Source organism: Alosa pseudoharengus, unplaced genomic scaffold (assembly GCF_046254945.1).
Source record: "Alosa pseudoharengus isolate Yale_2024_CS ecotype anadromous, Long Island Sound unplaced genomic scaffold, YU_APseudo_1.1 YU_APseudo_1.1_scf_14, whole genome shotgun sequence".
In the NCBI taxonomy this organism is placed as follows: domain Eukaryota; kingdom Metazoa; phylum Chordata; class Actinopteri; order Clupeiformes; family Clupeidae; genus Alosa; species Alosa pseudoharengus.
Window position 1 is genome coordinate 32,096,515 of NW_027468609.1, and position 23,010 is coordinate 32,119,524.

A 23,010-nucleotide genomic window follows, 5' to 3' on the forward strand; every position below is an offset into this window, starting at 1 on the left:
GCCACCTGACCTGCAGTGATTGTATCCAGCTTTCCAACCCCGTCCACAAACTGATCAGGGCCTGGAGTTTTCCTGTGACTGTGTCTTGGTGGAAACTAGATGTGCACCTATTCTGGTGTCGGTTATGTGAAAGCAGTTGTGGAGAGGTGGGTGGGTGGGTTGCCAGTAGATCTTGGCTAATCTCACCTCTGATTTGGACTGAGACAGTGATGCTCTTTCACAAAAGTTGATGTTTGTGTATGTTAAACCTGTGAAATAAACCTTTTAAAGAACCAAGTGTCTTTTTATATGAAATACTGAATTGCGACAAAGCATGACAAGATACTGAAGTACTGGTCAGTTTTTCGTTTTATTTGGACGAGGGTAAAACCAAAAAGTTTGATAAAATGATACGAATTCTTAAAACTGCAACTACATGTTCAGCCAATTTGGACAAGGGAGGAGGATCAGGGCGAGGGGACAAATTCTGGGGCTGAGCTTGGCCTTGAGATAGAAAACAGTTTGGAGGTCAAACAAGGAAGGGGCTGGGACAAAAAAAAAAAAATACAAAAGAGTTCTTTAAAAAAGGCTTCACCAATAAGATGATGCTCTGCGATAATGTACACCGTCATTCGGAATTTCTGTGTATGTATACAAAAAATAAAATAAAAATAACTGCCGTCTCTCATGATGCTAGCACTGATTCAAGTATATTCACCTTCGGTTTTTTAAGTTTCAGCCAGTTGTTTGTATTCTTTGTCTTTAAATTCTCTGCACCAACTTTTGCGTATCTCAGCCATTTTGGAAATTAATAAAGAGATCCTTCAAAAACAAAATGCAGATGACCACATTTCATATCCTACCAATACATAGCATACTGTATAAATACGTACATAAATATATTTTACATACAACAGCCAAAACTTTGAAAAGGGGGGAGATGAGAGATCAACAGGGAGAAGGTAGTGTGTATATATGTATCTGTTTTGAGTGTGGGGTGGGGTGTGTGTATGTGCATGTGCGTGCGCACGTGCATGCGTGTGTGTCATGATGATGTAAATGGTCTATCCACCTCATCCATCAGTTAACAGAGGTTGGTGGGTGGGTTGGTTGCCATGGCGTGGTGTGGGCTTGTGCGACTGGTAGCACATGTGTGTGCCCAAATGCACACACGTGCGCACACACACACACACTTGTTCACTCACACACGCACGGTCACACACACGCTTAGTTGCCCCAGTAAGGGGAGCTGCCGTAACTGGACTTGTTGACCTGTGTCTTCTGCTGCATGCTGCTGGACTGGCTCCTCTGGCTTGGACCACCCTGCACACACACACACACACACACAGAGAACACAACTCTCAGCTTTAGGGGGCACGGCCAAGCATGACAATGCAATATACAGAGTGTGTCAATAGGAAATAGTATTTTAGCTGTATATCCTATTCAAGCTGTCCCATGTCCTATTCCAGGTGTCAGTGTGACTATGTGTCTGGGTATGCATGTTATGTGTCTGTTCAGTACAGTAGTACCTAGGGATTGTGTGTGCGTGTGGTAAATATAATACGTGTGTTCAGTGTGTGTGTGTGTGGTAAATATAATACGTGTGGTGTGTTCAGTGTGTGTGTGTGGTAAATATAATATGTGTGTTCAGTGTGTGTGGTAAATATAATATGTGTGTGGTAAATATAATACGTGTGTTCAGTGTGTGGTAAATATAATACGTGTGTGTGTGTGTGTGTGTGTGTGTGTGCCTCTGTCTCGTTACCTGTGTGTCCTGGCTCAGGTGGTGGTGCAGGAGCTGGGAGTGGGGCTGCTGATGGGGGGGCAGGATGTGCAGGAAGGGGGCGGGGGCATAGCCCGGAGCCCCCCCAGGGGTGAGCGGCCCAGTGCCCCCCAGGGCAGACGGCAGGGAGAAGGGGGGAGGGGTACCAGCATGGAAACCCTGCTTATCAAACGACTGGAGAGATGGAGGGAGAAATGTGTTAGTACAGGAACAGTGACAAGGCCGTGCCCAAGGGATTGGCCAGTAATATCCGTCTGCTGTTTCAGCCTTCCATCAACACTAAGAGGACACAGACACGACTCTTCTTCTGTGCTACCTCATTGTAAGAATGAGATACAAAATACAATCCTTCCACCCGAGTTATGGTTTATATACATTTATGGGTACTGTTATTATTCTGTTAAATTGTAATAGTTGTTTTTTTTTTTATTTAGGCTATGTGAACTTTATTTTAAACTGTTAATTTTAATGTCATCATAATTAGCTTTGGACAAAAGCATCTGCTAAGATTTCTAAAATGTCAGTACCCAGATTCTTTAGTCTCTCAAAATGAACAGTGAATTTGATTCTGATGGATAATTCAATTCTGTGCTCGTCTCATAAAGAAACCTTTAGGGTAATCCTGGCAATAGCGTCAAAGTGTCAAAATTCATAAAGCAAATGAATCATGACATGATCAAGCAAACAGTACTGATTTGTTTAACGTAAACACCATGATGCCTTTCTTTCCCCATCTATAAATATATTGAAAAGCATTAAACAGTATCAAGTAAATCACATTTACATGACAGGACATGAACTGAGGAGACGGATAGTATTTACTAGACAGTGTCTGCACACCGTCGCTCACCTGGGTCTTATTGTAAACTGTTCCACTGATATCTGGCACACCGGAGTTACTAGACGTCACAGAGACACCTGCAGAAACATGGCGGATCATGTTACCACTTTACATAACAATGCATGCATACATACATATCTTGTATGTGAGAAACTGCTATATATATATATGTGTGTGTGTGTGTGCATAATGTACCTTTCCCCGGGCCGGAGGCAGCAGATTTGGCCTGTGACTGGGAAGAGCTGCTGTAGCCTTTGCTGTAGTCTGCTCCTGCCGGACCCTGCGTCAGGTCGTCGTACCCTGGAACGATCAACAAATGAGAGGGCTGCGCAGGCACGCACGCACGCCAGTGCACAGCACCACACCACCACCAGAGCCTTCCAAAAGCAAACAAACACTGGAGCACAAGTGCATAGTCTAGTTCAAATTCCAGGCTGTGCAAAGTGAGATAAGGACACAACCTATAAACTATGTAGATGTGGATTTCAGACTCAATACAGTTCACAGCTTACTGCAACAGTATATATACTTACATTACTTAATCAAGTTAAAGTCCTAGTGTGTGAGTGTGAGTGTAAGAGAGAGAGAGAGAGAGAGAGAGAGAGAGAGAGAGAAAGGTGAGTGGGTAAGAGAAAGTGTGAGTGAGTGAGTGAAAGACAGACAGATAAAGGTGAGTGGGTATGGGAGACTGCGTGCGAGGCTTCTTACCTGAGCTAAAGGTGTGCTGGCCGTAGCTGCTGGGCTGCTGGAATGGCGTGGCTTGAGGGGCGTTGCTCAGGCCCATACCGTGCTGCTTGGCTGAGGCCGGCGGCACGAACATAGTGGGGCCGTACTGGAAGGCGTTGGGCACGCCGGGCATCCCGGGGTAGTAGGGCAGGCCCGTATAGCTGTAGCCTGGGGGCAGCGCAGGGTTGAGGAAGGCCTGCTGCGCGCCATGGTGGCCCTGCGACTGGGGAGCGCTGCCGCTGGCGTTCTGGCCCTGCGGGGGGGCCTGGGGAGGGGGCGCCTGGTGAGCAGCCGACAGGGAGGTAGGGGGCGCCGGGGAGGTGGAGTCGCCCCGCCCAAACTTTGTGACTTCACCTGCAGGAGGAAAGACGTGGACAATACATCAGTGAGAGCAGAAAGAAAGAAAGATCAGTGAGAGCAGAAAGAAAGATAGATCAGTGATAGCAGAAAGAAGGAAAGAAAGATAGATCAGTGAGAGCAGAAAGAAAGAAAGAAAGATCAGTGAGAGCAGAAAGAAAGATAGATCAGTGATCGCAGAAAGAAGGAAAGAAAGAAAGAAAGAAAGAAAGATCAGTGAGAGCAGAAAGAAAGAAAGAAAGCAAGTGTTGCTCTAGATGGCTGGGTGGAGGGAGGGGGAGTTGATGGGGGGTGGGGTGAGGGTGCTTTGAGTACCTGAGTAAGGGTTGTTGGCAAGGCCCCCGTCTCTGCTGGAGAGAGCCGCCGCAGGGCCTGGGAATGTGATTCCGTAGTAGTCCTGAGGAGGGCAAACAAACACACTCAGATATGGACACCAACATAACCTGCATTCTACACCCACAACTTCACCACCATACCAGCCCCCACACACACACACACACACACACACACACACACACACACACACACACACACACACACACACACACACACACACACACACACACACACACACACACACACACACACACACACACACACACACACACACACACACACACAGAGAGAAGATGAAATCTAAGCATTGCCAAAACCTCCCGGGAGAGAATTTCAGCACGGCCGTGTCCAGCTGAGCTTGAGCTTGGACATGACGTGCCAGCAAGTGTTACTCAATCATTCCAGTTGCGAAATAAGATGAATCCAACGCTGGACAGACAGCACAGAAAGAGCAGCCAATGAGGCCAAAAGCTGAAGGAGGACTCACCATGGGTAATCTAGACTGCAGCATGTGCAAGTCTTCGTATCCATAGATTTGCTGTGGGCGGTGGGAGAATCAGACGGTTACACAAGAGGCGTGAAACACACCACCACACCACACAACACATTTAAACAGACTTGTGGAAGGAGCCTACATGCATTTACCAAACTGGCTCAAAATCAATACAGTTAGAACAAACAAATGCTGCAACTGTCCTTAAATCAATGCTTTTCACACATTGCCTAATGTGTTAGTGTGCCATATTGAACTCACACCTACTTAAATTGATTAACAGAAAAAAAGTGGTCTATCGTCACTGAGACTTGTACAATCCACATACAAAAAAAACAAACATTTAGATCAGTATACAGACTGTTAGACAAAAGGGCTTAACATTGGAGAATTTAAAATACAAATGACCTGCAATTAATTCTATGAAATAATTTAAAATAGTAGATTTACAAATCCAGGCACAACAGAACATGGTGCTATAAATAATTGGTCAGCTGCATATTGCATCAATACATTTTTTATGAGTGTCTGTAGCTTCAACAACAACCTTGACCTGAGGATGGCCCTTGAGCTGTGTGTGTGTGTGTGTGTGTGTGTGACAGTAGTTACCGGGTATGCTGGCAGGAGGCCTCCAGGACCCATGATGTACTGGTTGGGCAGAAGAGGAGGAACCCCCTGAGACAGGTTAGGAGGAGCTTTACCTGACAGGGATGAAGATTGGGGTAGGGTAGGTGGGGGGGGGTGGGGGGGGGGGGGGTAGCAGAGAACATCAATAAACCTGACAAGAAATAATCTGAAATGTCCACTGACATCTCATTTCACAATTTGAAGAACCAGTCTGTAATTCTAAACCTATAATTTTTTTGATTCAGCAAACTACTCAGAACTCGTACTCAAAACTCTCTGTTCTGTGTTCGTGCAGTCCTGACTGTGAACTCAGTCCCCCGCTGGACTATTTGTCACTAAATCAGGATTAATGAATTATCATACCGGATACGTAATCATCCCACCTCTTGTAACTTTCAGCTCAAGTGCTTTTAACACCATGTCTTATTCTCTACACCTGACTATCATATGCATTTGTCATGTATACAGACCTTACTGTCCTGTATTGACTCTAGGCAGATGGGTCAGGCCCTTGAGTCGTGGATCTGCTCGAGGTGGTTTCTTCCTATATGTATCTCCAATTCTAGGGAGTTTTTCCTCGCCCCTGTTACCCATGGGCCTCTCTCTTTCTTTTCTTTTCTTCCTTTCTTTCCTTTTTTCTCTGATTGCCTACATTCTGTAAAGCGCCATGATACATGTGTAATGTTTTGGCGCTCTATAAGCACAATAAATTGAATTGAAATTGAACTGGAAACAAAGCTGCTCAGAGCCATAAGCAATGCCAGTCAATCAACACTGTTTCAGCAGCACAGAAAAAAAGGGATGTTATCTGATGGGCTGCTGAGGTCAGATATCAACAACCTTTCTTAAAAACCAAAACCATATTGCAGAGTACATTTTGAAGCATCAGATACGGGGCCTTTATTTTGGACGCGGGCCACACGCGGGCCTTGGCCCACACTTACTGGAGGAGGACAGCAGCTGTGTGGTCCTGATGGCCGACGCCGTGTTGGCGTTCGTTGTGGTCCCGTTGGCGGTGAGGCCCAGCATTCCGGAGCTGTGCAGGCCGGCGCTGCTGCTGGCGATGCCCACGGAGCCGCCGACGCTGATGGGCAGGCCTGCTGTCTGCACCCCTGAGTACGCCACAGAGGAGGGGGGAGCCAGCGAGTTCACACTGTCCACACTGGAGTGCTGCTGGGGCAGGGAGAGGGAGAGGGCCACTTATGAACACGTTTATATTCACATGTGTTCATTAATAATGAAGGGTTGCAAATCATGTCCAGCATTCTTTTATGTGTATGTGTATGTGTATGTGTATGTGTGTGTGTGTGTGTGTGTGTGTGTGCTCTGCCCATGTAGGCCAACCCTCTCGTGTGTGTGTGTGTGTGTGTGTGTGTGTGTGTGTGTGTGTGTGTGTGTGTGTGTGTGTGTGTGTGTGTGTGCGTGTACTCTTAAGAGCTCTACTCATATAGGCTAACCCTCTCGTGTGTGTGTGTGTGTGTGCGCGCTCTGCCCATGTAGGCTAACCCTCTCGTGTGTGTGTGCTCTGCCCATATAGGCTAACCCTCTCGTGTGTGTGTGTGTGTGTGTGTGTGTGCTCTGCCAATATAGGCTAACCCTCTCGTGTGTGTGTGTGGTGTGTGTTATGCCTGCCTGACTGACAGACAGACAGCTAAAGATCACTTACTGCGAGAGAAGAGCTGGTAGCAAGTGCTGAGACCGAGGAGTGGCCACTGCTTACATGACTAATGAGAAGCCGAGAGAGACACACAAAGACATCCAATCACACCAGTGCATTAAGGGCCCCACTTGACAAGTGTGCAGCAATGAGCTGATTATACACTCTGCCTGAATGACATGAAATCTAGTTTGGAGTTCTAACAAAGCCCATATGCAGTCAAGCTGTCTGAGGAGTGTAATGCACCACTCAAATAGCGGCTTGTACGTTCTATGCAGACTCACACTGTTACTTATGACTGTGGCTACTCAGTGAGGGACTCCAACTGATGCATCTACACTATTAAAGGATAAGCCCTTTGGTAACCTAACAATTAGGATTTGCTTTGCCTACACTGCTGTTTGGTTGTCCCAAACTTTGAGACGATCCATACTCACATTAACTGAATCTTATCAACCCGAACTGTGATGTTCCAAACAGAGTGACAGGATGCAATGCCTAATAACTCACTGACTTCGGCATAACTGCTACAGTGCGCCTAGGCCTACTGTTAAACACCTGAAAAATATTAAGCTGCTGTTTTCTTTTCATGACGAGCACTAGGCCTACGCTTAAATGATATATGACTGAATGGAACGTTGCGTTTTTAAGCGCCAGAACTGCTTATCACGTCGTGTGACAAAGTTTACACCAATCATCATCTTCTAATGTATCCTTATGTTGAGATGTCCATTCTCTTTGTCCTAGGCTATCATTTGTGCGCGAAGCATGTTTCAATTAAGACAATACACAAGCTATTTTTTATTGTTGTAATATTGAATGATTTCATGAATAAATTGTACGCACAGTGCGTACAGGATTACGGCTGGCGGCGCCACTGACCAAGGCCACAGTAGCCTGTGAACCTCTGATTTTCAAAGGGGAATCACGGCGAACGCAAGGGGCAACTCTTCTCTTCAATTTCCCTTCCAAATTACTTTTTATTGTCTGAAGACATCTATCGCAAGAATCTAACATTCTAACAGCAACAGCAAAGCAAATGCAAGCTAACTAAAGTGCAGTCGGTTCTCCCGCCATGGTTTTTGAAATCACACACCTGCTGTATCTGAAGCCCCACGCACGCATAATAAGGCCTACGACTATCACTCTACACGCCTCCTGTTGCACGTCACAATTTAATTTACTATAGCTGATCCTGCCTCCTGGCTCCCTAAAATGCCGCATCATGTGAACAGATCAGCAGGCCGGCAAATTTTCATCTCGCTTTCAGACACAAAAAGACGGCAAAAGACGTCTCCTTTTCCCGCAAATTTAGCGGGATCTCCGTGTGAAAAGGCCTGATGAGACATTTTTTGTTTCTTGGGTTAATTCTTGGGGGAAATACTCCCATCTAGCGGCGAGATGGTATATTGAAACAGACTCCAGCTCCCTCCCCACTCCAAGCGTGATTTACTAGCTACGGAAGCCGCACCATAAATGTCCTAGCTGCGGGACTCCAGTGTCCTCCAGTAAGTGTGGGCCAAGACCCGCGTGTGGCCCGCGTCCAAAATAAAGGCCCCGTATCTGATGTCCTAGCTGCGGTTAACAGATGTCATACACGACTTTATTGAGTATTTATTCTCATAATGAGATTATTTTAGAATAATAATTGTAAATTGCATTTAGTAATTTAGTCTGTGAAACTATAGATCATATAATCATGAAAGATGAATAATGTCGTTATGGATTTGTAATTTTGGCTTATATTCAGCGAGCAACTTTGTAAACGAAATGCAATGGTTCCAAATAATCAGTGCTAGTAGTTGACAATACTGTACAAGATATGTAGTTCAAGATAACGTTAACGTGGTCTTCTATCTCCGTACGAAGAGTCAGAGATCATCAGGTGATTCAACGTTAGGGGTTTCCTGGCAGCAGCGAGCACAACTCGTGTCGTTCAGTAACTGAACGGCAAACGCGAAAGGTGGTGCAAGAATTTCAGGTATATCCCTCTTTGGCTAATGTATTCTAAAGATGGAGGCCGAAACATGGCTGCCGCTATACGGGCGACTCTCCCGCCTGTATTCTAACTGGCAGATTCTACACTTACGAGAATACTACCATTTGTTGGTGGACGTAATTACACATGAATGAGCACATATTTTTGGAAAAAGGAAAAATTAGATTTTTGCTAAGAATCAACTCAAGAAATTACACAATGCAGCTTTAAACAAATGAATCAGAGTGATGCAATATTCTATAATAGTATTCACAACGCTTCCTCTTGACAAAATCTATTTCATTTGGTTCATTTGTTGAATTCAGCAGTATTCTGTGTGGGAATGTGTGTTACCTGCTGAGAGGGGGCAGGCTGGCTGATGGGAGCTCGGCTGCCAGGCTGGAGAGTGGTGTGCTGTGGGGGGGCACGGAAGGGGGCAGGATGGCCGAGGGGGCAGAGGGGGGCCCGCTGCCCGCATTGCCCAGAGACGGTGACTCCGGTTTGGGGGTGGAGGACGCGGATGTGGCTGTAGAGGGAGGGAGAGAGAGAGGCAAAAAGATAGAGAGGGGGAGAAAGGGAGAGAGAGAGAGAGAGAGAGATTGTTATCGGTTCCGAGAAATGAGGACCAGAGCTGTCTCAAGTGCTTTTCTACGGATGCAAGAAGCAGTGAGCCACAAAGTAGTGGTTAATTACTTCCTTTGCCCATTGATGCTGATCTGGCAAGTGCATGACTTATCCTGAGTGATATGCAGTAAAGGGCCTAGCATTTCCTTATTTGTGTGTTATTTCATATTAATGTCACTGATGTGGCTAAATTGTGTATTATACTTACAGTCAAGAGCAGCAGATGTCCTCACACCGTTATAACCATTCTACATTAAAGAAAAAAAAAAAAAACAAAAAAAAAAAAACACTGACATTACAAACAGGCAACACGCAGGACAACTACATCTAGATATTAACTGACCAATCATACTGGCTGATACTATGCCAGGGATGACGAGGAACCAATCAGTACTCACCGTGACAGGGCCAGGGGCATCTTTGCTCTGGGAGAAAGCGAGCCGCGAGTGCGGGGCTACGGCGCAGTCGAAGCTGCTGGCCGCCGAGGAGACGGAGGAAGAGGAGGGGGTGGTGGAGGGCATGGGCACCGCGCTGGGGGTGCTGAGCGAGGGCGCCAGGCTGGGCAGGGGCACGGAGGCCGAGGGGTAGATGCTGTCCGTGGAGGACAGGGGCAGCAGCAGGGGAACCGGGTTGGTCAGAGACTCACTGCGCATGGGGAGAAGGAGGCCACAGGTTAGCCACCTCACCCATCACTGAGCTCTGATTAGCCCTCCAGACGACAGTCACATATGTAAGCTCAAACTCAGTGACTAACCCCTCATGACCAAACACAAATGAGGAAGTACAGCACCCAGCACTCTTCACCCTCTGCACAGACTTACAAAAACACACAGAAACTATGTAGGGAGTTACCTACCACTATGGTTTTCAAACACAATAATATGAGTGTATAGTGAGAGTACAAATGTGTGTGTGTGTGTGTGTGTGTGTGTGTGTGTGTGTGTGTGTGTGTGTGTGTGTGTGTGTGTGTGTCTGACCTGATAGGTTTGGAGTAGAGGCTGCTTTGTGTTTGACTGACAGCAGGAGGGTCTCTGGGTGCCTCGCTGCTGCTGTTGGTGCTGCCGCTGTTGGCGCAAGACTCAGGCGCGCTGAAGTCCGGCAGGGCCGACTCCGAGCCAAAGTCCAGTGCTCCGAACTGCACGTTCAGCCCCGGCACGTCTGCTGAGCCCGGCATCTCCACTGCAGACGAGGGGATCTACGCGCACACACACACGCGCACACACACGCGCACGCACACACATTCTGTGTTGAGACCTTTACCAGGAGGAACTGCTTTGCTTGATCTTTGCACTAGTGCAAGTTCAGCAGTACAGCAGAAGTGCAGTATTGTGCTTTCCTCATGTCTCCACTGACTAATTTCGGAAAGGTGCTGAGTGTCTTCAAACAGTATAAACTCATTCTGTCTCGAAGGAAGCGAGGGGAAGAGAGAGATGTGATTGGATCGGGAAATGATTCGGGTCAGACTCGAACCCGGGTCGCCGTGGGCATTTGGACACCGTAAGTTGCCAAACTTAATATTTTGTTAATTTGGCGTGGATGAGAAAAGGACAGGGAAGGAGGGTAGCTATAAGTCGGATTTCATTTTTGTCACTTTCGTGGCCTACTTTCTAGAGGCTGTACTGAACTACCATGGTGCCACATATACACAAAAGGTCATGCAAAGTCAGATTACCTTGAATGAGAAAAAAAAGGAACGTGGCAAGAAACAAAGACAAAAAGGTGGAGGTTCGACTGACCTTGGAAGAGGGAGGTATCCTGCGTTTCTGCGTCTTCATCTGCCTCTGCTGTTGTGCGTTGGCCACGGCCTGTGCGTCAGACTGCTGGGCCTGCTGCTGCTGCACGGCGGCTAAGGAGGGGCCGTCGCGCTGCAGCGAGGGCTCCTGCGGCTTGGGGAAGGGCTCCAGGGCGCCGCTGGGGGCAGAGGTGGCCGGCGGGGGACTGGGGGGCTGCTGCTGCTGCTGCTGCCGGGCCAGGGGGAGGGGGCTGGCGTGACTCAGGGCACCGGGCGTCTGCCTCTGCGCCAGCTGGCTCAGCACCAGAGACGGCTCCGGCTGCAGCTTAAACTCACCTGGACACACACACACACACACACACACACACAAACAAACAAACAAACACATAGGGTTAGACTATATGGGCAGAGCAGTTAGAGTATGTGTCTTCGCGTGTGTATTAGTGTGCATAAGCGTGAATGTCTGTCTGCCTGTAGAAGTTACACAAATGCAGAAATGCTCATCTGTTTGCATTCGCCTATAAGCAGACACAATAGTATGCTATGAGCAAAGCATTAGCGTGTGTGAATGAGTGTGTGCATGGTGTCTGAGACTCACGGCTGAACTGCGAGGGCATCGGCATGGAGCTCTGCGTCACAGGTGGCTTCATGTCCCACGACGACGGAGCAGGGGTGGATGAGGAGGGAGGCGCGGCCGGCGCCGCCGATCCCCCCAGGCCGCCCACCACAGGGGCGTGGCTGGGCCCCGTGCTGCTGGGGGGCTGGGTGGGCAGCGGCCCCAGGCCTGGTCCCTTCAGCTGCTCCAGGATCTGAGCTCCGGCAGACTGACCCAGCTTGGGGCCACCCAGCTCGCCGAAACCAGAGCCCAGCACAGACGACTGCACACACAGGGACACAGACAGGGGAAGAGAGATGCCATTTTGAGATACAAAAAATACATTTACTTCGTCAAGTATCACAGCATTTCTTTTTTGGCACTAAATTCATTTCCTTTTTTGCCATACTGAAGGTCGGGTAATAAATGGTGTGCTTCCAATAGCTGAAACACCATTTAAACATAAAATGTCAAGATAATAAAATATATATATATATAAATAAATATATATATATATATATATATATATATATATATATATATATATATATATATATATATATATATATAAAACCTTCATATCATAATGGTGGTGTTCAAACAAAAGTAACCTTCCCTTGTGACATAAGAAACGCAAAACATGCAAAAGCCTGCGGTACACTTTTAACTCTTTAGTGTTCACAGAGATGCTGATAGCCTGTACAGAGAGGCTGGGATCTCACCAGGGTGGCGTGTGCGTAACTGGCAGTGCCCGGTGTAGTGCCCCCGTTGCGGGTAGTGTGGTGGTGGGAGTTGGTGAACACCAGGCTGTGGGAAGGCGCCTTCAGGGCCCCACCCACTTCCTCCCTGGCCGCAGGCTTCTGCAGCAGAGAGGCCAAGTCCAGACTACACACACACAAGAAAAATAAATCTTCATGAGTCTCCAACAGACAAAACAAACACATAAACAGCATCTTACAATGAGTTCCCATTTTCCTTCTAGACACACAGAGTGCAAAAAACACCACCTCAAAAACACATAATCACCATCTTGTGGGTTTTGACACCTGACACACACAGAAAACACCCTGGACTATCATCGAGACGATGACCAATGTGGCTTTTGTACATCACTCCATGCTGTCCTGACATGATGAAAATGACCGCAGTCTCTCCAGAGTTGTCGGATTGTGTAGTGGTGTGATATGGCACCGTGCTAGTCTCTCACCTTTGGCCAGGTGTGACGTGGTTCTCCGTAGCAGGTGGACAAGAGGCGGTGAACACTTTGGTCTCGGAGAGCTTTGGGGAGCAGAAGGAGGGAGGGAGACAAACTGTGAGCTTTGGGGCCAAATAGTCGCCATCACCACAGACACACACTTCTCATAATACATCGTCACACAATCTGTGTGTAGGAGCTCACACTTACATCCTCACTCCAGTCCTCAGCAGACCAGTCCTCCAGAGGGCCCCTCCAAGCCACTGAGAGAGAGAGAGAGGGAGAGAGAGAGGGAGAGGGAGAGAGGGGGAGAGGGGGAGAGAGGGAGAGAGGGAGAGAGAGAGAGAGAGAGAGAGAGAGAGAGAAAGAAAGAAAGAAAGAGAGACAGAGAGAGAGACAGAGAGGGAGAGACAGAGAATGACAGAATGTTAAAAATACAAAAAGCCCAATATAAACCAATTCAACCAAACCAAATAGAAAAAGTTAAGGTAGGTCAAATGGTACATCTGTCAGCTTAAATCCAACTAAACCCTAGTCAAACTAGATGTACCGCAGAGCGGTACAAAATATGACCGGCGCCCAGTCCAGCACATTTTTTCCACAAAAAGAAATCACGCTGAAAGGCCTATATGATTCTAACTGTCTCACTAAATTGCATTATCCACACTCAATTCTCACTGGTATCTGCTAGACAACAAGTACCAACACATGATTAGTTCATAGATTTCACATGTAAAATTAATTTTATACAACCCCACCTCCATCTTGCCTGTTCATAATTCTGAGAAAATCTTGATTGTTTGTGTTATGTTTATGTTTATGTGTGTGGGTGTGTGTGTGTGTGCGTGCTTGTGTGTGTGCCTGTGCATGCAAGCGTAAATATGTCTACTGTGTGAGTATGTGTCATACGTATGATTACTGTGAATGTGTATGTGTGTGTGTGTATCTGTTTGTGCACATGTGTGCACATGAAATGGGTTAACATGACCCCTGGAGGCAAACATACGGAAAAAAATGGTCATCCTAGTCCCTACAGTTCTCAAGATATTCACAGAGAACTGTGTCTGCCCTACCCTCCTTTCGGGGGGTCCAGTCCAGCGGGGGGGCTACAGATCAAAACGAAAAACGACGGTTCTGTGTACCGTTCTGTGCCCACCATGTTTTGTGTACCCCGGTCTTTCAGTGTCCCGGGAATCCTTGTTGGTGTACGTCACTAAATGTACACATACATTATTTTATTGTAAGGCCTCTCATGAACGAAAGTACACAAAACTTGGCATGCATTCGGAGGGTGTCATAATGATCCTACACTTTTAATTTTGTGCAGTTTTGACCTTGTCAGCCAGAGATATTGTGATGAAAACACCTAATTTTTTGCTTTTTAATTTTTAACTAGGTGGCGCTATAGATGAAATAAGTGGTAATGGGATGGGTTGACATGCCCCCTTAAGACCAACATACATAAAAAAGGTGGACCTCCTAGGCCCTACGGTTCTCGAGATATTCACAGAAAACTGTCTCCGGCCACCTACAGGCCAGTTGGTGTATAGTAACATAAATTAATTTATTGTGTGGCCCCCCATGAACGGAATTCCACGAAACTTGGCGTGCATACAGAGGGTGTCATAATGATCCTATACTTCGTGCAGTTTTGACTATGTTAGGTCACAGATACCTGCGATTACAACACCTCATTTTTACTTTTTTGTGTTTAACTAGGTGGCGCTATACATGAAATGAGGAATGGGAATGGAATGGGTTGACATGGCCCCTTGATATTAACATACAAAAAAAAAAGGTCCTCCTAAACCCTACGGTTCTCGAGATATTCACAGAAAACTGTGTCTGCCCTACCCTCCTTTCGAGGGGTCCAGTCCAGCAGGGGGGCTACAGATCAAAACGAAAAATGATGGTTCCATGCTATCCATGTGGGGTTACATGCCCACCAAGTTTCGTGTACCCAGGTCTTTCAGTGTCCCGGGAATCATTGATGGAAATTTGGGCATGAAAAAATAAATAAAAAATCTGACTAAACCTATATGACCGCCGCTTCGCTGCGCGGCGGTCATAATTACCTGATGCTTACAGACAAGTTATGAAATTGCACAATACCAGTCCGACAGCTTAAAAACAACAACAGTTCAACTCAAATCCATCACTGAGATGGTCTAGATCCCCCACCTGGCCCATCTGCGGTGTCATTGGCCCCTGTCTCCCAGTTCTCCGTGTGTGCGCCACCCGATCCCTGCTCTGTGGTGTAGTCCGCAGGGTTGAAGGTCCTGAAAGGTGAGGAGGAAAGGGAGCACCCAGGTTATGCACAGCAGATATTACTGCTCAGCCATTAGCATTTATCATCAGTGATTGAAAGAAAACAAATCCATAAAGCAATTTGGCACAAAGTGCAACTTCATATTGGTATTATTAAGTCATTAGCTGTGAATTGGAGTGTAATTACCACCAAAAGAGATTTGATTTGGACACAATTGTGTACTGACACCACTATGCAGTGTTTCCCGCAGGAAATTTGTTAGTTAGGGTGGTCTCTGATATACAACATATATGTATAGCATCATATACATATGTGTTGTATGTTATGTATGTGTGTGTATGTATGTATATTATATATATAGATTATTTATTCATGACAGCACACATTATGCAGATATCATAGGTAGTGTTACTATTATATTAGGCTCCAACAGCGCTAGCCTACCTCTTTCTGTCTCTTGCTGCTTCAGCTGTCAGCAGCACTGGTTGAAGCCTGGAAATATTATAAGCAAAGTAGCCTAATTGGATAGCTTATCATAGTCTACTAGTTGGACTGTTCAGTTTCCCCATGTGTTTCAAACTAATCATTTTTCTCCTTGGAATAGACCCCTTTGAGTCTTGGAAAATACTTTTCCATTCACAATGGAATTTTGATGATAAGAACTTAACAACTTGCATTCAAGTTGATAAGAGTCAACTTGAATGCAACAGTTTTAAACAAATTTGTGCAGCGTGCTAATGATACAAACTGGATTTAATAGCAATTTAGCCAGTCATCTACTATGTGCCAACAGTCCTTCCTTGCATGATTGTAAGTGTTTGGATATATGGGTATGTCCGTTAGGAGAGAGAAGGAGAGAGAAGGAGAGAAAGAATAGGCTGCATAAAGATGCAAATAGCTCTGCATTGAAAGAGCTATGAAATTACACAATTATTATTTATCATTTTTTTGGACAACGGTGTTAAGGCGGGAGGTGTGTTTTGCTTAGGCAGTCGCCTAAACTGTATAGCACTGCGGGAAACACTGCTATGCCAGAGCAGGATATATACCCACCCCATTCCCTGTGCTGTAAACCGGCTGGTCCCTGGGGCTCTGCCTCTTCCCCTGCTTCCTGACACTGCGCACACACACACACACACACACACACACACACACACACACACACACACACACACACACACACACACACACACACACACACACACACACACACACACACACACACACACACAGTTACCATTTGGCACAACAGGCATGTGGGCAGCTGTGGCATTCCTCTATGAGTGTGGGACTGTAGGTCATGAATGTGGTGACATATGTTGTCGTCTGGTTTGTGTTGTCCTATGCATGCATGTCCAAGGCATGGCTGTGTTTGTGTATGGAGTATTTCAGATGAGTGTGTGTGTGTAGGTTGAATGTGTTTTGATTACCCCGTCCTCTTCCCCTGCGCCCACGGTCAGCACCTCTTTCCACGTGAGCAGCGTCCACCCCATTCTCCTCTGCTCGCACTGAGAGAGAGAGAAGGAAGACAAAGAAGGTAAAGAAAGGGGAACAGAAAGGGTAGAAGGGAAGTGAGACTTTTAAACAAAATGCATCATACTGCAGACATTTTAGCTAAACAACTCACATTTAAAGACAACATTGGAGACTTCCAATGCAGTTTCACCCTCTGGAAGACAGCAGGGGCTTCCCACAACTCTAGAACTGAGGACACAGGCCTTCAACCCTGTAGGATCTCTTGATGTTTACCACTTTACTTTCACACACACACACACACGCGCACATACACACACACATTCCAGGACGCACACACACCCTCACCGGGCCGGCTGCGGCTGCCTCCCCGGCCCTTCTTGCTGGCCCCGCCGCGTCCGCGGCTGCCCTCTCGCTCTCCGCGCTTGTCCCGGTTCTCGCGGTTCTCACGGTTCTCCTTGCTCTCTGAGGAGCTGCTGTCTTTCCCCACTTTCTTCTTCCCTACCGTCTCCCAAGAGGAGGTCTGCAGGAGTGAAAGACAAACGCCATTCAGATGCACATATCCACACATCCATCCTGTACACTCTCACACACAGGGGTCTGGCACGCATACAAAACCAAAGAGCACAGTCTATTCAACAGCCAATTGTCATGCAAACTCATTCAGACTCAGACATATAAAGGAAGCTCAAAGGCTACAGCCATCAGACACACACAAGCATTCTGTGAGTAGTTAATGTAAAATGGCCAAATATTGTTAATAACCATTTAAGATACAGGTACAATAACTTAACGCCACTGGCAACTTTAACTATGTGAACTGCGTGAGATTTGAAGTCTTTAATGTGTGTTTACTGTTTGATGCCAAGCTGTTTTGACTCTGTAAGCACTGCAAGATTACACTAAGAGACAGCACCAACCCACTTTCTATTTAGAGTTTTCCAAGAAAACATAAACACAACCCCCCCGCCCGCCTCACACACGTAAACAAAATAAAGCGGATGACAGGATTTATTGCTGCAGGTTCCTCAGGTTACGGTACAGTAAAGTGAGCGACGCCGTCTCCCTGCAACTGAACCGGACACCACGCACGTCGTCACTTGACTTATGTAAAGCGTCTTTCGAACACACCCCTCTGCCACACCCTCTGACGCCTGTTGGTCCGCCTGTACTCAAAACATTATCTCTCTCCTAGCCGAAATCCTCCACGTGCCGGTGCCAGGAGCCACCACGGGTCTCTGACAGGGACTGCCAGCAAATATTAATGAGTGCCTATAAGGAGGCGATAACACTTTGATTAAAGCCCTCATTTCAATGAATTAGACTCTTGAGCCTTCTGTGATGGCTCAGCTTACTGCAGTATTCTGGGGAAGGGGTGTGTGTGTGTGTGTGTGTGTGTGTGTGTGGAGAGGGATTAAGAGCAAAAGGCCTGCAGACAGATTATTCTGATAAAACTCTACCCCCAGCAACAAACAAATCACTGCTGCCTGTCTCATTTGTTTTGACAAGTGGAGCCAGTGGGAGAAAAGTACATTATTACTTAATCTGTGCTGCAATATGCCTAAATTGAACAACAACAAAGTTCTGGAAGTTTCCTGGAACTGTCCGACTCCTTCTGACTGCCAGTCATTCATTCTTTATGTCTGCAGACGTTTGGGTGATTGGTCTGTAAATATTCCAGTGAAAAACGTTTACACACACCCACACACCCTAAATAAGCAAGCACACACAGACAGATGAACAGACAAATAAACAGACAGACACAGAGAGAGGGAAAGAGCGCAAGCAGAGTAGGTGTGGGAGGCCATGATCTCACAGCACATGCAGAGTATAACCAGAGACTTTCTAATGTGGAGACACAGCACTCAAAAAATACTCCATAGAAATGCATGGGGCTAGTTTGTCACGCCAATATGGCCGTTGTCTACACATATCCCACCCCTCCCTCGGCAAAACGTCGACATGTGAATACATTGAGCCAATCATATGGTGTGTTGTGAAGACATCGTGCCAATCCTGTGTTGTGATCTCGCCGCTGGAGCAAGATTGGTGTCGTAAAGCCTTGCGCACGCGCATTTCTGCCGAAATGGAAGCCCGACGAGTGCCCAAAAAGCGTTGTCAAATGGCCGCCGAGTGGAGGGACTTGCCTAAAAGGACTTTGGTATAACCAAGAGAGGCCTTGAAAACAGATCTTTACTGGAAACACTGCCAACTCTTGCTCCATCCTCTCTCCCATGCTCCATCACCCCATACCCACCCAAACTTCTCACATCCGTCCAAATGGTCTCTGCTGATCCCTAGTGGATCTCACGGTCAGTTTCTCCCTCACCGTGTCCGAGGTCCCTTCCAGCAGGAAGTTGATGGCTCGGTTCACATCCTCATTGCAGTCGTGCAGTGCCACCATGCACTCATCCTGGTTCTTCCCGGTCACTTCCATCAGCTGTGCACACAACAACAAACACAGATTAACACAATATTTACATAAGAGTGGTGATGACCGGACATTATTATATGGCATGAATTAAATGTGAACTTTTTTTCAAATCCGATGGAAAAACCTTCTCATCAGTGTGGTGCATGCTCTTTCTGACCTGTTTGACTTTGTCTTCAAAGTCTGCATCATTCTTATCGTAGATCATCTGGGCAAGTCGGATCTGTTCGGCTGTTGCCTGCAACAAGCAGTGACACAGAGTGCATCAGCATGGATGTTACACACAGAGATTTATATCTATTTTGTGCTCCCCGCCCCCCAGTTGGAGAGACTCATTCACTGGCATCAGTGTAGGAGACAAGTGCGTATGTGATGCCTCACCCTTGACCGTTTCTGTGGATGTGTGTTTTGAGCGAGTGTGGTGTGCCAGCTGGTTGACTCAACTGTGGGAGTTTCTGTGGCTGGAGGTGAGCACCTGTAACAGTAACAGCTTACATGGCTTGCTCTCTCTCTGTGTGTGTGTGTGTCATAAGTGTCTTTAAAATATAGTTCAACCTCACTGATACAGTTCTGCTCAATGTATGACTGATGGATGTCTGTCATGGACTCCCCTTTGGCTACTACATTAGCTGTGTCTGTGTGTGTAAGTTTGTGGGTGTGTGTGTGTACTTGGAGTGGGCCTCTGGACTTACCTGTGGCTGTTTCTGTGGCTGAGAGTTCTGTGTGTTTGCAGGCAGCACCTTGTCCCGAGAGCCCCGGGCTCGGTCGCTGCCTAATGAAGTCATCATATACAGTATATACAAAACAATGTATGTACAAAATAGAAAAATCTGGAAGAGAAGAACAAAGACAGAAAGGCAACGTCAGAATCTCACTCATGAGGGAGGAAGACTGAGATCATCTAGTGCCTTAAGTGGAACATTTCCTCCTTAATGTAAAAACCAGGACAGATTCTCCAAGTATTGACTTCTTTAAAGCAATTTCCTCTGGCTGTTTTTGAGACGCTGAATGAAACCACACGCACAAAAACACAGACTTACACAGGGGGGGTATCACATCCCCACCGTCATAAACCCAGTTGGACTAGATTGTGCAACACTGACCGTTAGAGACCTCTTCCACACAGCCTTTCCCTCTCTCTCTCCTTCTTACACACACACTTACACACACACACTTTATCAGTTGTCCAGCATAAATGTAGGCCTGGGATCGTCTGCCCTGGTGTCCACTTACATGTCCCAACTGTGCCCCCCTGTGTCCTCACAACACACTCCCAAACATACCACTAGCCCACTGCCCCACACCCTCATCATTGTTACACTCAACACAAATCCCTCTCCTGCCAAATGCATAAAACAACCAAATCCCACACAGCAGAACAAAAGACATCACGCTCATTCCCAGCTGTAACAGCATTTCCACACGTTTCCAACTGGAGTTCAGCGAAACGTTGGCCAGAGTAAAGCAAAACACAGCAGGAGTTCCCAGATTGAGAACTGATCAAATTACTATTGTTTCAAATATAGGATATAGATATGGATTTAATTCACAGATATTGTAAGCATAGAGTCCTTGGTGGGGGGGGGGGGGGGGGAGTAATCTGCACAGAAAACCTCACTACAGATGTACTGTTATTGTTCTGCTACTGCTGGCATGTGCCAAAGTAATCTGTGAAAATAACCTTCATATAAAGGTAGCAATCAAACTCCAATAACATTACAATGTCCAAATGACTTTAGGCCGTAAATGGAACATTTCCTACTTTTAAGACTGGGGTAAAGATAGCACAGCTTTGTTTACAGTACCTGCAGGATCTAGGTTAATTCGACACTTCACTCTTATAAGAGGACACTAGAATTGTTTTCGCTTACAGTCAGTAAATTTCAAGCTTACAGGCTGTGTGAAAACTGGTGTCGCCCCAACAATCAATATTGGAAATAAAAAAAATCCGATGAAATATGTAATATGCGTCAAAAGAGAGGCTGCAGGCTGACTGCGATGATTTCGTCGTATCACGTACTACCAATCGGTCAAGTGATGATAAATTAGGCAAAACATACAAGACGACGCGTTTGCATATTATTCCCGTGATTGCAAAACCACAAAATAAACCAGGAGGAATACATTCGTTCGTCGTTCTTTGCAGCGGAAGAGACGGTCGTAAAGACACTCACATTTTATTACGGGCGACAGTGGTAAGATGGGTGAGGGTGATTCGAGGAAAACAAGTGGTCTTTTCAAACAAAAAGGAGAGAAGGGAGAGAAAAAAACAAAGCAGTCGCTTCAACACTGACGTCGACCGCTAATGACGTTTCCTTAAGACCTTCTATGTCATTGGCTTATTTGTCACCAAATGGTGCTAGCTCTATCGTGGTGCGTTCACAGCATCGAGCAAATCCGTTCTCTACTGTAGCGATTTACATTTCGATACAACATTTAGAAGTCGCAAGCTGTTAAACGCCCATGCATGCACATTCTGTTAAATAAAAATCCAATACATACTCACCTACCCAAGAACGATTTACAATATAAAAAATGCGGGTCAAAGAACCCTTTAACTGGTGGCACAGTCAACGATCAATGTGGCAACAGAACACCCGACATAATACAAGAAATTGTTATACATTATTTTGAGATTGTAGCAGTAACGTTACTGCTCTCTTTAGTTAGTAGCAGGATTAAACGAGAGAGTCGCAAACCTTACATCATTAGCTAACAAACATCAGTTTGCCACTTACGCTTTGCGTCGATCACTTAAGAATGTAACGTTACAAAAAATACGATTTACTTCTGATTTCAGAGTCTTGAGAAGTCTTCATGGCTAACATGTCAGTTATACACTATTTAAATTGAAACGTTGGCAACAGTACGTCGCTAGCTAATGTTACTGGAGAAAGATTAGGTACTTAGTAGGATAAGTGGAACACTTCAAAAGTAAATATTGATATTACGTTAATATAACAAAGCACAAGCGACAATACAAGTTACCTTTCTGAATAAAGGCTGCTATCGTTGCCAATCTAGCTGCTAGTGGGTTATTCTCCTCTTCGAAAAATTCTGATCAGACGATGTTTCGCAATAACAACAAAACGGTCAGCCCCACATCACTTGCATTGCATTGCCAAAGCTATATGGTCGAATCTCTTTGTCCTAGCTAGTGTTAGCTGGCTAGCTGGTCTGACTTATTTCCTCTGTTCAATTGTTGTAGCATTGCTAGCTAGATAGCTACATACCAAGCTAACAAATACACGACCGCCCGGCGTCCTTGTGTAAACTACGCGTGTAAAATATTTTGTGTTGGTCCATGTTTACTGAGAAAATCAAGAAATAGGAAGGACACTAAGAGTAAAAGGCAACGTAGAGCCACGGAGGGCCGAGCAAACAACGTATTTTGCTGAAAAAATGGCCACAGAGCATAGCTAAAATCTCACTCCGACGTTTGCTAGCTAGCTGCCCTATCTAGCTAGCTTACCGGGGAACAAGCCAACAGAGTTGCATAACAAAACCGAGGAGAAGAACATGTTTTAATCAACTACAAATGATGATGTTTAACGACTTAACATATCAGAAGAGAATTAATTCGGTTAATTATATTATACAAGCCAAGTTTATGTTTATAGACAGGATTTGTTTTTTATTACCTGCTAACACGCTTCACTCAGCCAGCAGCAGATGCGATCACGTGACTCACCGCGCCACCGTTACTGCTTTCCCTGGATCCGCGAGAAGAATACACCAATCCACGCACGCGCGCACGCTCATAACCCAGAAAATAATAACACAAGAATTCTAATGGAAAATAGCACCTAAACAAATATGTCTGATATGGCTGGTACCCATCAGACGTTACGGCTACTCATGTCTCGTCTAAACATCGATTCGAAGTGTTAACACGTGTTTTCCTTTAGAAT

General features: G+C 46.0%; 1 protein-coding gene across 7 annotated transcripts; it reads right to left on the minus strand.

Annotated features, from left to right (window-relative positions):
* Window positions 1-330: 330 nt before the first annotated feature.
* Window positions 331-23,005, minus strand: ubap2a (ubiquitin associated protein 2a). 7 transcript variants are annotated; one of them, XM_076284679.1, is made up of 28 exons: window positions 22,741-23,005; window positions 19,792-19,929; window positions 19,260-19,337; window positions 18,998-19,108; window positions 17,011-17,191; window positions 16,626-16,703; window positions 16,249-16,312; window positions 15,640-15,687; window positions 15,108-15,205; window positions 13,137-13,189; window positions 12,939-13,009; window positions 12,454-12,616; window positions 11,735-12,014; window positions 11,141-11,472; window positions 10,382-10,599; window positions 9,803-10,049; window positions 9,613-9,652; window positions 9,135-9,306; window positions 6,812-6,869; window positions 6,090-6,318; window positions 5,128-5,219; window positions 4,513-4,563; window positions 4,005-4,086; window positions 3,315-3,686; window positions 2,802-2,906; window positions 2,616-2,683; window positions 1,748-1,939; window positions 331-1,302 (listed from the first exon to the last, which is right to left on the minus strand). In XM_076284679.1, exons 2-28 carry the CDS (start codon window positions 19,885-19,887, stop codon window positions 1,207-1,209), a joined length of 3,675 nt encoding a protein of 1,224 aa, XP_076140794.1. In that variant the 5' UTR covers window positions 19,888-19,929; window positions 22,741-23,005; the 3' UTR covers window positions 331-1,206. The 7 variants fall into 7 exon arrangements, with proteins under 7 accessions (XP_076140794.1, XP_076140797.1, XP_076140796.1 ...); XM_076284682.1 differs by having other exon boundaries at window positions 17,017-17,191; window positions 22,741-23,004; XM_076284681.1 differs by having other exon boundaries at window positions 6,090-6,315; window positions 22,741-23,004.
* Window positions 23,006-23,010: the final 5 nt, after the last annotated feature.